Source organism: Agelaius tricolor, unplaced genomic scaffold, assembly GCF_023055355.1.
Source record: "Agelaius tricolor isolate 1412-34295 unplaced genomic scaffold, bAgeTri1.0.p SCAF_16, whole genome shotgun sequence".
Classification (NCBI taxonomy): Eukaryota; Metazoa; Chordata; class Aves; order Passeriformes; family Icteridae; genus Agelaius; species Agelaius tricolor.
Window position 1 is genome coordinate 15,556,423 of NW_027269276.1, and position 13,869 is coordinate 15,570,291.

The 13,869-nt window shown below is 40.5% G+C and overlaps 1 protein-coding gene across 3 annotated transcripts in view; it reads right to left on the bottom strand.

The window, feature by feature from the left end:
* The window catches only part of TBC1D2B (TBC1 domain family member 2B), a 31,389-nt gene extending 27,377 nt beyond the window's left edge, over positions 1 to 4,012 (bottom strand). Inside the window, exon 1 of one of the 3 annotated variants that reach the window (XM_071441737.1) lies at positions 3,551 to 4,012. In XM_071441737.1, coding sequence (XP_071297838.1) covers positions 3,551 to 3,874 — 324 coding nt within the window. In that variant the 5' untranslated portion in view covers positions 3,875 to 4,012. Of the gene's footprint in view, positions 1 to 3,017; positions 3,511 to 3,550 lie in introns of those variants that run through there. The other 2 variants (XM_071441735.1, XM_071441738.1) reach the window with 2 other exon arrangements.
* Between the last annotated feature and the right edge of the window lie 9,857 nt (positions 4,013 to 13,869).

The following is a 13,869-nucleotide window of genomic DNA, read 5'->3' on the forward strand; positions in this document are numbered from 1 at the left end:
TCTGATCCAGACATGACAGAGAAGAATTATTTGAGGAAACCATCCATGGACTGCCACTGGACACACTGGTGGAACACATATGCCAACATTAAATACTTTAAAGGAAGAGTCCAAAGAAATGCAACCAGCAGACCTCACATTTTGAGAAATCCCATGAAAATTCTTGCTACATTTCTGAACACAGACAAACTCTCCCTCAAGCTACTCTGTAAAAAGGGAACATCACCAGAAAGTTTGCATTTCTTAAGATTTACTATTCCTGCTATGCTCAAACACCAAATCTGGGGCCAGATGGCTTCTTCTGGAGGGCAGCCCAACTTTTAATTAAAGCACTGCAACCACTAACCAGCAAAGTTTTGAGCAAGAAGCATCAGCTCAGACAACAAACCACCCTCAGTGCTGAGCTCCCTCCTCTGCTGTGTCAAGCCCTGCAGCAAAACTGTTCAAGCTCAACATCACTGATCACTGCTGCATCCTGTGAGATCACTGACAAATTCCAGCATCCGCTCCTAAGCCACTCTCAGTTCAGCAAGTTTGGGGTCCAATACTTTCAAGTATCAGGGCCCTAAAATCTCTGCAGTCTCTGGAATCCTTACACTTGGCCAATAGCCCAGAAAATATTTTTTCTTTCACAACTGTGTGCAATTTCTGTTCCACTCCCAATTCACCACTATTCACAGAGAAGTGACCAGACACACAGTCCAGCATCACTGGCCAGAGTTCCTTTGGTTCTGAAGCAAGCAAAACAGATCACTACATATCACTACCTGCTTTAAAAATAAATGAGAAATGCTGCCTTTGTTCATTTTTATATATTCATAATGTTAATTATTTCCCCCCTTAATGCAAGGCCTTGCAGTGCAAACACAGCCAAATGTTTATTTGATAGTATTAGCAGCATTTTGTGTTACAGGACATATTTGCAGGATCAGTATTTGCATGCCTTTCCATAAAAATATTCTCAAACATAACTTATCCATATTCATAAAATACACAATTTTCTGTGCTCCTTTACCTAAAGGGATGGTACTTGTTATATATTTAAATGGAAAAGATTTTTACACACACTTAACTTCTTCTGCACCTGTTGGAAATGTACAGAAAAAACCACAATCATACAAACGGCAGGCTGGTTTTCTACACCTCTAAAATATGAATATTTTGTTTTATTTGCTGTAAAGGCTGCAGTATATTTTTTCCAAAATTCTTATCTGGGCAACAAAGCTAGAGTACATCATAGAGTTCTCAGCTCCCAATACCTGACAAAAGGCTGAGCAATCAAGATGATGGAATCATTACACTAACAGGAAACTGAGGCATGATAAGAAATAATGCATTCCTCAATAGTATCATCATTTCAATCTGGAATTCCAGCAGCTTATTTTTTATTGCTCTTCTTAGTCTGTAACACTGAATGGGAAAGGCCAGATCACAAGATGTGGAAATTTTGAACAAACAGCAAATTGAGGAAAACAAAGCATGTGAATTACAGGCTGAAGACAGCATTTCACTTGACTTTATTCCTCGTGCTCTGTGTGTAATGTTTTCTTGATAGAAAATCACATTTGCTTTTAACAGGGGCTGGATTGGAGGGGGAGGGAGAGGGGTTGGGTTGTTTGGGTTTTTTCATTTACCATCTTGAATTCATTTGCAACTCTACCTAAGTTAGCTGAAGGATGCTTTTAAAGGCCTTAAAGAACTATCATGCTGGACTGAAGAAAATTAATTTCAGCTTCAAAAACCTTATTTGGTTTTATTCCTTGGTGAATGACATGGCCACAAAACGCCAGATGATCCTGCAATATCCCTTAAGATTTTCATTAACTCCTTCTTTACTATATAAACACATACAACATAACATCATCTTTATGCACAAACATGTGGCTGCTTTAGGGCATCACAACACAAAATTATCTTTTTCTGCTAATTGCAGAAATTAATTTGACTTTCTTAACTGGCACCATTTCTCAATCCTCATAAGGGAAACATGAAGAAAGTTCCAATCTATGCACCTTCTTTCCTAGAGAGCACCGGAAAAAGATTAACACATAAAATATGGGCAGAGTAGCAACATCAGAGACCAAAAGATACAAAAAAAGAAAAAATGAAAAAGAAAGCCCCCATGTCTTACATTTGTGTAGCAGTGCTGAGGATGATTTGTGTCTTCATGACTGCAGAAGACATCCGAGGCTGCTGCCAAAGTACTGTCTGACAGTCAAACACAGCACTTCACACTGCAATCTTTATCACAAATCCTGGGTTCTCAACAAAACCCCTCCTGTTCAAAAGGCACCCTCAACACAAAATTTTTCTGAAGATCTCCATGTAAAATCACAAATCACTAGATGCTAATTAAAACAAAGAAAACTCCTCAAACTATTGAAAGCAAAGCTTAAACCAAGTCTGCGGTTTTAATGTGCATAACACAAACACTTGGGCTATAAAGGCAGATTCACTGAAAGTAGTAAAATCTTTTACAACTACACAAAGGTAGTTTTTATGTGCAACTGACTACATTGCTTTTACCTAAGCAAATACTGTTAAAAATATTATTGTATTAGTTTCTTAGGTAAATAAATTTCTTATTCTCTAGTAAATCAAGTTAATGAGTCGGTATTTTGACATTTATACTCATCAAAACAGAATGCTGAAGAGCTTGACACAATCATCCTCCACAGTCCCAGCAGGTATCATGAGTGCTCAAATCTCCACTGTTGAATAAGTATGTAAGAGGTATTTTCCAGTATTCAATAGAAAGTTCTACTGCTTAACACTTAATGGATTATGTTCTAATAGTAAGAATTTTTCTCAGAAAGCACACAGTTCACGTGAAAAGTTACATTCTATGCAGAAGAACGCTCTTTGAAGGACACATATCTGCCTTAACAGAATTAAAAAACAATGGATGCTCAGAATAATTTATTTCTTCTTTACTGAGTCAAAATGGTTTCCCTGTTGGCTTTTTTTCCTAGGCGTGACAATAGAGGAAAGATATCTTAAATAATCCAAACATTTACCTCTTGTCCTGAGAAAATCTGAGTCCTTGAACAGACAAGACGATAAGCAGCTCTGCTACTATGAGGAAACAATTCTCCCTCCTCTTCCTTCCTCCCAAAGCAGGCTAGACGCAGACTCCTGCCACGCATCGTCTTTTCAAAATAAACACTCCAAAACTGAAACCCGACCACTCCCTCCAAACTTCCAAAACCCCAACTCGTCAGATTTCCTCGGAAATTTTTTTTCTGCCCAGACAATTCCAGAGAAGCCACTCAGCCCATGCTCAGTAGAAGCATTTCCTCCTTCTCAGAGGAGCACGGTAAACACGAACTCGTAAAGGAGAAATTCGCAACTAACAGACAGCTGGGGCCAGCCCGGTACTGCGGATCTCCCCGGCGTTTGCGAAACAGCACCTTCCTTCCTACAGCAGCCCGCTCGGGCGCGGCGGAGGGGCCCCGCCGGCCGGGGCGGTACCGCGGGCGGAGGGCACGGGCGGCACCGGGGATGGGGCCGGGACAGGAGCGGCGATGGGTCCCGCCCGCCCCGGGCCTACCTTGAGAACGGTGACGGCCCCGCCGGGGCTGTGCACCTCGAAGGCGGTGAGCTCGTCCCCCGCAGCGGCCGCGCCGGCCTCGGGCTGGTGGTAGCTGAAGCAGGCGGAGGCGATGTCCAGGTGCCCGAGGGGCAGCGGCTCCTGAGGCCCCTTGAAGTAGTAGAGGTAGCAGCGGCGGGGGTCGAACACGAACCAGCGGCTGCGGAAGCCGCGCAGGGGCCCCTTGCCCGACAGCTTCTGCAAGTACCCGCAGAGCTTGGGGGTGCCGGGGCCGGGCTGCTCCCCGGCCAGACCCTCCTCCCCCTCCGAGCCCGCCGCCGGCATCGCCGCGCTCGCCGCGGACGCAGCCCCGGGGCCGCGCAGGGAGCGGGGACGGCTCGGCCCGCGCCCGCCGCCTCTCGGGACTTGTAGTGCGGGCCCGCCCCGCCGGCCCCGGCAGCGCCGGCACCGCGCCCGCCCCGGCCGAGCGCGGCTCCTGAGCGCGGCCCCGCCGCCGCCGCCGCTCCCGGCCCCGAGCGCGGGCTCGGCCCTGCCCCAGGAAATCGGGCGCTGCTGACGTGGGACGGCGCTCCTCGCTCCGCGCGTCCCGGGCTCCCGTGCTGCCGGGCTCCAGCACTTTTCTGACCGAATCAAATACGGTTTTCCAAATCATACCTTGGCCTATGATCAGATTAAAACCCTTGTGTTGTAGTCTCCTGTAGTTTCCTATTCTGAATTCTATCCCTGCCCAGCATCGCAGCAGCAGCCAAAGGAATGCGAAAAATATATGGAAAATGAAGGCACATCAGTGGGTAAAAAGCTGTATTTTACAGGGATTAGGCTTGTGAATGACTACAAACCAAACTCTTTTTTTTTTCTTTTTTCTTTTTTTTTTTTTTTTTCCCCTGAAACGCCTAGCACGCTTTGGGCTCTAGGGAACTTCTGGTGTTAATAATAAGGAACTTCTAACATAGGAAACGACTGTGAAGACATCAGGCTACCACAGGGAGGTACACAGAACTTCATTTCTCGGAGTGTTTGGAGCACAGTATATGCGTGTTTCCTTTAAACATGCCTAATGCTCTGGCACTAATACATAAAACAGTCTGATGTGGCATAAGCATCCAAAAATGGGAGGAGACTGTTCCATGTTTAATGACACAGCTTTTCATTCTCACTCTTAAATACAGCAAGGAAGGTTTGCTGTCAAAATAGTTGTTGAAGCTGATATGTGCTATGGTGTTTTTATCAGTACAATGCTATTTATGAAATAGCATCTGGCTGAATTTTGACAGTTTGGAAGTTCCCGTTATCCTAAATTCTCCAGAGCTTCTCACTCTGTCCTCATTTCTAAATGCCTTCATGAATTTCTCATTAAAAAGTAACTGTCTCATCAGAAAATATTTTCATTCCATGGTAAAGCATATAAAGGATATAAAGCACCTGAGTATTTTTACGGTTGTCCACGAGTTCTACTTGGATGTTGGCACAAGGAACTGCAGCATTCCTCCCCTGTGGCTGTCACCTCTTGACCAGAAATGTGCCAAGTGAGGAGATAGCCAGTGTTCTGCTGGCAGGAAAACATGAGTAATTTGTTACAGAAAATGAGGTGTGGAAGTTCCCTCCCCAGTCAACTCACATGACATAAGTGGGATCTACTGAAAGATTACACATTCCAAATTAAGGCCTGACATTTTTCTTTTGGGATTCTTTCAGTAAATGTGGACAGTAAGAAGGGTTGATCCTGCTTTAATACAGGTCAGTAATGTTTCTTCCACATGTAGTGCTCAGTCTCTTCTTCCCCAAATACAAAGTATTCATCATGCTCTTTGTTGCCAAGTGTCATTTGCCAGAGCATGAGTTACACAGGGGAAACACTGATTCCCTTTGGAAGTTGCCGCTTTCTTATCTCGGCCATTTAGACAAGTTGAAGTGCCCCAGCACTTGTCCCTGATCTGTTACATTATCTCATCAGTGTACTGAAGTGTGGCCTTGTTCTCTGTGAGCTGAGCACCCATGACTCCTGCTGGCTATCAGTGATTACATCCTACAGCAAATCAAAGAATCACAGGATCCCAAATCCTCAAAACTTTTGCTGTCAGTACTTCTCTTTTAAAATTTTCTGTTTAGCTTCCTTACTACTCTCATAGCAGGAGAATCCCCTAATTTCACAGCTGATTCATGTAAGCATACAGTTCCCCTTGTTGGGAAATAAGTTCCTTATTTCATGTATGCACTTTTTCACAAACAGATCCAGATGTGGACTGGCAAATAACAGTGACTTAGCTCTAAGTTGTTGTGGTGAATTAAATGAAAACAATACATTTACCTGCTTTTTCCTTTCATGTCCAGGATGCATAGATGACATTCTGTTGCTAACAAATGTCTAGAAAACAACTAAAAATAGCATATCACGAGGCAAGATTTCCCTCCTGGCCAGGGGCCAGGGTCAATGAAGCTTTTGGTGTGCACAAAACTCCTAAGCATAATGCAACAGGCAAGCCAATGTTACACACAGTGGGACAGTCATTATACTCCTAAAAGGACCACAAAGCTTGTCAAACATGAAAATACTCGAAATTCCCTTTTATTCTGCTGCGGTTTTCTCTCCTAAAAGTTAACTAGTATTTTAGTTATAGCACTTTTGGCATACAAGGCAAAAAACTCCACATAAAAAATAGAAATGTATTTACTCTCAAGAAGTTGAGACTGGTCTAACTTGTAATAAATGTAGTGACTTTATCTTATAATGAATATGGGCATTCATGGTTCCTGAGTAAGTCCACAATTATTCTTGAAAAAAGGTAAATATCCAAGAAAAAGGAAGTCTGTCATCAATATGGAGGCAGAGATGATACAGCTTGTGTCTGTGCCAGGCTCATGCTGTCATGTTTACAGAATTGCAGGAAACATGCATAAATAAAACAGCATATCTGTACTGTGCTTTTGATTAAAGGGAGATCATAGCTCCAAAATTAGAGTGGCTGAGAGCATACACTGCTTCTTTCCACAATGCCTATATAACTTACATCAAAGTTACAAGAGTTATAACATATCAATATAACCTGATATATTTATATAACTTGATATCAAAATAACCTCAATCATTACTTTTTATATATCTATATAACCTGAATTATAGCTTTTTATACCTTTGTATAACCTCAATCATAAATTGTACACCTATATAACCTGATATAAATAACCTTCTGTACAATGCAATGGTTAGTATAAAATTAACTCAGTTGCTTAATGCTGAATAGAAAAAAAAAAGAATAAAAAACTCACCAGGTGGATAGCTTTAAAGATAGATAAGTACAGTACTAATGAGAAATTGGCAAATGTAAAGCAAATTAGCCACAAAACAAAGAATTTAGGTCTGTTAAGACCAGACAGACCTAGGAACACCTTAACTGTGCATGCTCTGCAGGCAAAGTTGAGAAGTTCAGATGGGAAGAAGACCTTGGAAGCATTCATCAAAGACCCCTGACCCCAAACTAGGGAGGAGCAAGCACAGTGCAAAATCTTATACCCATGAGATCATACTATATAAACTAGCTCCTGTGTGTATGTGATGAAGTTTTAGTGACACAGGAAGACTAAGAAATACTGACTGTATAAATATGCCACAGCATTTAGCAAGGGTGGCTGAGTTAGGTGGAGCTATCCTCCTCACCACCAGCACTGCATTGAACAAATACCTGCTCTATAGACATTGGTCTATGGGGATTTATTTCCAGCCTATCCTTTGGGCATCACAGAAAGCAAAAATCACAGAAAGCAAAAATTACTCTCTCTTGTCTGATATCTTCTGACAAATAGGGATTCCATTAGAGATGAATCCCAGAGTTTTTCAGAGCTCACACAGAACATCCATTGGTCTTTTCTTTCCAGAGCAATGGAACTACAGACAACTGCCCCTCTCCATTCCTGTCCCACACAGTGTCAGCCCAAACCTGCATGCTGAGATGTGGGCTAAACTGTTACTTTTACTCCATTTTAACAAACATTTTGCAGGTTCCTGCAGAACGTTATCTATGACTGTCACTGCCAAGGTCAGTAATGTCACCCTGCTATAGCCTATGTACAGTACTTGCATATTCTATCACCCATTATTTTGAAGGCTGAATGGTTTTGGCCTAGTATTATTTAAATTATTTGGAGGTGGAGAATGAGAAAAACTTTCCTAAGCTTTTTCTTTAACCAATAAACAGGCAAAGTATTTTTTCAAATGACTGTTTCTGATGCAGTCTGACATGTCATTCTACATCCCCCTGCCTCTCAGTCACCACACAGTCCATGAAGAACATCACAGTACTCACAGACTCTTTCCTTCTCTGCAAGCAAGTCAGCCAAACAATTACATGGGCTGTTTTAAGTGCTAGCAATGTCTCATTTTCCAGCATTATTCTTTAAGCACTAGATGGTGCTCCATTCCTCTTGCACATTCACCATTTGTGCTCCCCTCTCAAAATGGAAAAAGATACAAGCTGTGGATAAGCAGGGAAGCTTAGCTGCACTTTCTGATTCAGTAGGAAAGATCTTATTTAACTTCAGTTAACTGTCTCATCTAACACCAGTTGACTACATGACAACATTAATACATGAGTTTACTCTTTTTTTGCTGTAATTGCACTGCATTTTAGCAAGTACTCTTCACTATGAAAAAGCAACAATATACAATTCAGTGAATGGCAGTATTGATTTCTAGCTGGAAATCTGTAATCTGACTTGTGAAGATATCCAGGCAAGTTGGTAGTTGTGTAGAAGAGAAAGAGTCAAACTAGACCCCTTATGAATAGAAAAGCAGGAATTACTTAACTGTGGCAAGAAGCTGAGCAATCCATATGCACATAGCCCTTGGCCTGTCAGCATCCATGTGGATCCCATGGAGAACTGGGGAGCTGGAGAACTGCTACAGGGCTTGGCAGGTATGCTGAAGAGGAAAAGCAGAATTTTGAGTACTGTTAAAGAGATTAAATGATTAATGGGTAAGAGATATAACCAAAGCTAATGACACAATTAATAAAACACTATTATTTCAGCAGCATACAGTGTAACTTACTTCCATTTATAGAGATGTTTTCTTCATATTATTACATAAATGGATTTACTTCCATGTCATACTTCATTCCTTTGGAGAACCAAATATATACATACAATGGGGGCTTACAGAAGTGTCCAGTAAAAAGAAAGATTCTGTGAACACCTGAATTTACTAGGTGATACTAGGTGAGGCTAAATAGCAGTTATACAGCCCATTAGTGTCTTAAGTTGTGTTTACTTTCAGCACAACATTTCAGAGGCCCAGCCAGTTTTCTCACCTGTCAATCACACTATGGCTTTTTTCCTGACTTTCTAACTCATTTCCTGGGACACTGTAGCCTGGCTTACACCCTTCCATTGTATTAACTGCAACCATGAAACTGCATATTTTCAGTAGCTCCTAAACTTCTTTCTTTCCATGTACAGTAGTCGTGGACCACTTCCCTCCCTCCATTTACACTGCAATAGAAACCTCTTCAATGAGACAAAAGCTCATAGCTGAAGCTTAGTGCTGATATCAGATAATTGCAGTCATGGGAATACTGAGAAACTTTCACTGTCTTGTTCCAGTTGTTTTTCCCAGGAATTGCAGGTAGGAACAAGCCCAGACAATGTGTGTGCCTCAGTGAATGGTTCTGTACTTACAGCTACAGTTTACACACAACCCCCAGTGCCACCAGCACCTACTGTTTTAATTCTTATCCAAACATGCTCTTCTTATTTCTCACCATTTTACCTTTAGTTTGAATGTCCATCTCACTGAAAGCTGATTCCTCTCCCCAGTCTTTAGATATTTAACTGAGGCTTAATGCTGCAGTGGCAAATTCCATATAATCCACAGATGGAAGGTACATTGTGAGCGAGAAATCCATTCCCTCCAGTTTCCATCTAGTGTCAATGGGAAAGCAGCAGATGATGGAGAGCAAATTATTGCAGTGTTTGAATTTAAATGAAATGAATTCCGGCCTAAATTCTTTGGACAGGAAATTTTCTTTTGGTGTAGACCATGAACTGCTTAACATACTTAGAGGTGTGAGCTTAAAGCTACATCAAACAGTCACATCAGCTCTTTGCAAATAAGCTTTCTTCAAATCCTTCTAATTCTTGAATTCTTAACTGTATAACAAGTCTATTCATCACTTTTCAATAAATGAACCAAATATTCTAGTAAAGGTAATTGTATTTGTCAAAGATGAATGGGATTAAAAAACCCTGCAGATGGTTAACTGAAAGACACGTATTTTAAAAAAATGAAAAAGCTATAACAGGTATAATCTGAACTAAAAATAGAGAGATTCAGCCAGACTATTTGGTCTAGAATCCAGGCTACATTTGTCACATGAAAATTATTTTGCAGGAAATATCTATTGCTATTTGTTTCCGTTCAAGACAAACATTACCAGAGCAGCTTTTCCTGTGGTTTTCTGTTTTGGAACTCCTGGTTTTGGCTTTGTAGAAAGACAGGAAGCAAATGGACAACTGAGGAAATACAGATTCAAGAGTAAGTCACACCATTTAAATCTGGAGCCAAACTCATCCAAGTCCTGCCCCACTGAGGCAGATACTGAATAGCAGTGTTATCTAAGAAAAGGTGAGGAGAAAATTATGCCCTCATATCTAGAGAATTCTCTCCTGTATCCAATGTTACCAGAATCACATATGCCAAGTTTGCAATTGTACTTGTCTGAAAACGCTGTCTACGTGTGCTCAGGCTGAGGACTGTCAGTTTATACCACCAGCACTGCATTCTGTTGCCTTTTGGGTACTGAGGAAGGTTTCACAAAGGTGAGGGAATGGATACCGATCCTATTCAAAGCAATTAACAGCTCTAGCAATCACTTTTGTTTGGAAACTTCAGAGGCCTTCACCAAGTTAACCTCAAGCATTTACCAGAACAGCTCCCCAGTCACAAGACTGCTGTGTACTGACATAACCCAGTTATTTCCTGCATGCAACCTCTACACAAAGAAGCAGAGCTTTTGGTGAGAAAAGGAGTATCTCAAGTATTGTATTCTGCCAAGAAAGTAGAAAGGAGAGAGGGCTAACAGAAGGCTGTTAGAAGAAATGAAAGTAAGGAGTAATGAGGACAACCAAGATGGCTTTTTTACTGTCAGTGCACTGAGTGTCAACCCAGACTCTTCAGTCCCAAATGAGACACAATTCCTGAAGGAGTGCTAAATTTACCTGAGGAAAAAGGGTAGGATATGGGCAGTTCTAGTGGAGAGCTCTAATACCAAGTGCATCAAGAGACAAGAAACATCTGTTAAGAATAAAACTAAGGGGTCCACTGAACAATGCAGCCTGACATGGAAGCAGAAGCAGCTCTGGCCTGGTAGGTCTGGTACAATGTTTTGGCAGGGTAACTGTACCTAATTGTACAGGTACACAGTTTGCACCTGTACTGCACAGGTTGTGCTGCTGTGGCTGTACTGCTGGGACTGAGGATACCCTCAGCACTAAGGCTTTCTGCTGGTATTCTACACCAAGGTTTGATAGTTGTTATTTCTCTGTTCAGACCTCCTCAAGGTGCTGTTAGACACCTGTGTTTACAGCTGAATAAACACACTTCTGTAAAAGAACAGAAATAACAGCCCAAAAGGACCATTTTTGGGGACAAACTTAATTACACTTTATTACACTTAATTACACTAATCTTAAAGCAGACAAAATAATCATACTTAAAATGGAATAACTCTTTAACTAAGAAAATACTCTTTCTCATAGTGTCTAGATATTCTCCTGTGCTTTTTGGCAGACTTTGGATACAAACTACACATCTTGTTCTAGTTCAGTGATGGACAAAATACAACCCTTCAGAATAAAAACACCTGCAATCATGCACCCATGAAAAAAAATACTGGGTAACACAGCAGTTTGGGCTCATCTTCCATAATCTATCTAAAATTTTGACAAAAATATCTTGTATCTTCTTGTGAACTTCAGAAAAGCTCTATTAAAAATCTACAAGTACTCTGCACTTTGGCATTTCAACTGGATTAAAGACAGAAATGCAATGAAGAGGAATTTCTATCCTCCAGATCCCAAAGTAATGTGAGTATTCCAGAAGCACGTGTAGCTATTTCCATTCTCTTTATTTGCTTTCACTGACCATGTGCATTCAAAGAAGCATCAGGCCAAAATTCCATTCTCAGTGGTACTAGCATTTGAATACTTTTTTTTTGGTTTAAACAAGTTCTTTTTAGCAGCTCATTATGCCCATAGATAAAAGATCATAAGTCCTTGCTATGCATCACAGACAATTGTAAATCACAGCTGACAACAACCCCCCAAACTTCTAACAAAAATCATTAAAGATGTTTGAGCTAACAAAAATCATTAAAGAAAGAATATAAATTGTTGCATGAGTTCCAAAAGGAAATAAAAAGATAATGTAGGTAGCCAGCAACACTACTCCAGTGTCACTGTTAGTAGAAAAATATAAAAGAAGGATGGGTTTAAATAGAAAGGAAATCCCATTCACAAAAATGGAATCACCTATGAACTTGATTTAAAATTATTGCCAGGATTTTCTTTTCTTCCTGCCCCTATAATGGCCTTCTAAGATAAAAAGTTTAGAAATTGGCTACATCAGCAGTGGAGGTGATTGAAGATCATGCCTGGGGGCAGAATAAATCATTAGATGTCCAGGGAAATGCCCTTGACTCTCTTTTCTTTGGCAAACCCTTCATTTCACCCCCTTTTAGTGAAATATAAAAAGAATTAAAGGCCACAAAGAATCACATTTGTAGATTATTGGATCAGACATCAATTAAATAATTCCACCTGTTTTAAATCTTAGATAAATAGGATAAGGAAAGGTAGAAGGTTTTGTAGGGTTCCAAATTCAGGTTATTGAATCAAGCTTCCTGTGTTTCATCAGCATTCATAACCCCCTCAGCTTCATTTTCCTAAGTCAAGGTTTTTGCTAGGCTCTTCTCAGATAACAGGCTCAATTTTCCCTGCAGTTATTCTCCACACTACAACAGAGGAACTGCAGAAAGTGTGGGTGTTCTACCCCATCTCTGCTGAAGATATAAGAGTGAATCTCCAAAGGACACACTGATATTTTCAAAAGGATAGAACAAATATCAGGTTTCTTCCCAGAAGGAATTTGGGAAGAAATATGAAGATACTGTTCAAAGTATTTTCTCTGGCTTTACCAGAACTTACTCTGTGAAATGCTTACTCATAATGCCAAGGGCAGTGGCATTAGTGGGAAGTCTGCAGCCTCTTTGTGTACAGAATGTCCTCATTTCAAGGAAGCAAATGAGAGGCAGTGATAGCTGAGTTCTGTACAGTTTTAAAGGAAATAAAAATAGAGTGAGAACTCTAATGCCTGTGTTCTTTATGAGAACTCCAATGTTCTTTGTTTATTGTAGTAAAGCCTAGACTTTCAAACAAAATGTGTCAGACACAGATGAAATGGCTAAGCAAGTTTTTTTTGCACTTTTCAGTACTCTCAGATTAGCTATTCATGTTTTAATAAGCTCTTCAAAATCAAAGGGACATACTAAAGATAATTACAATTCCTCTTCACTTATCTGTCATACAAAATTTTAATGTTTTCTTCCATTTTACATACTGTCTTATAGAGAATGAGACAGTAAAAATACTTGTAGTAAATATGTTTTCCATCTCTGCCTGCATATTAGTATTTCTTCAGAAACAGAATAATTTATTATTTGCAGGTTTTCTTTTTTTTTTAATGCATTCTATGCTTGAATAACACAAAATATTATTTAAGGACCTGATCTGAAGCCTGCCTACTGAAGTGAGTAGGAGTCCTGTGGAGATCTGGCCCTCAAGGATATCTGCCTACTACAGAATTATCACAGTGAGAGAAAAACTCCTCTAAGCCAATCTGGGAGAGCGTGTGGCATTAATAACCCACTGTTTCACTTGGTGAGCTCCTCAGAATGAAAATACCTCAAAACACATGAACGTCTCTGGATACCAATTATTGCCTCTGCTTTCTCAGTGAGAGGAGATAACTGGAAATGAAAAAATTACTGAGAGTTAGTCATGTGGGACTAGGTCATTTCACTAGGAATATTTACAAGTAAATTCTGCAGAAAGCCAAATTTTAAAGACCTGTAGTAAGAGGGATTAGTGAATGCAAATTCTAATGCTACTGTCATTATGAGGATGTGTGAAATTACCATAGGGAATTTTTATATACTTCCTTATCATATTTGGTTGTAACATTAGAAGAACAATAGTTATTAAAATGGCCATACAAGAGATGAAAAATTTTAAACATATGAAAGGCCTCACTGAATTTCCTGGAACTGAAT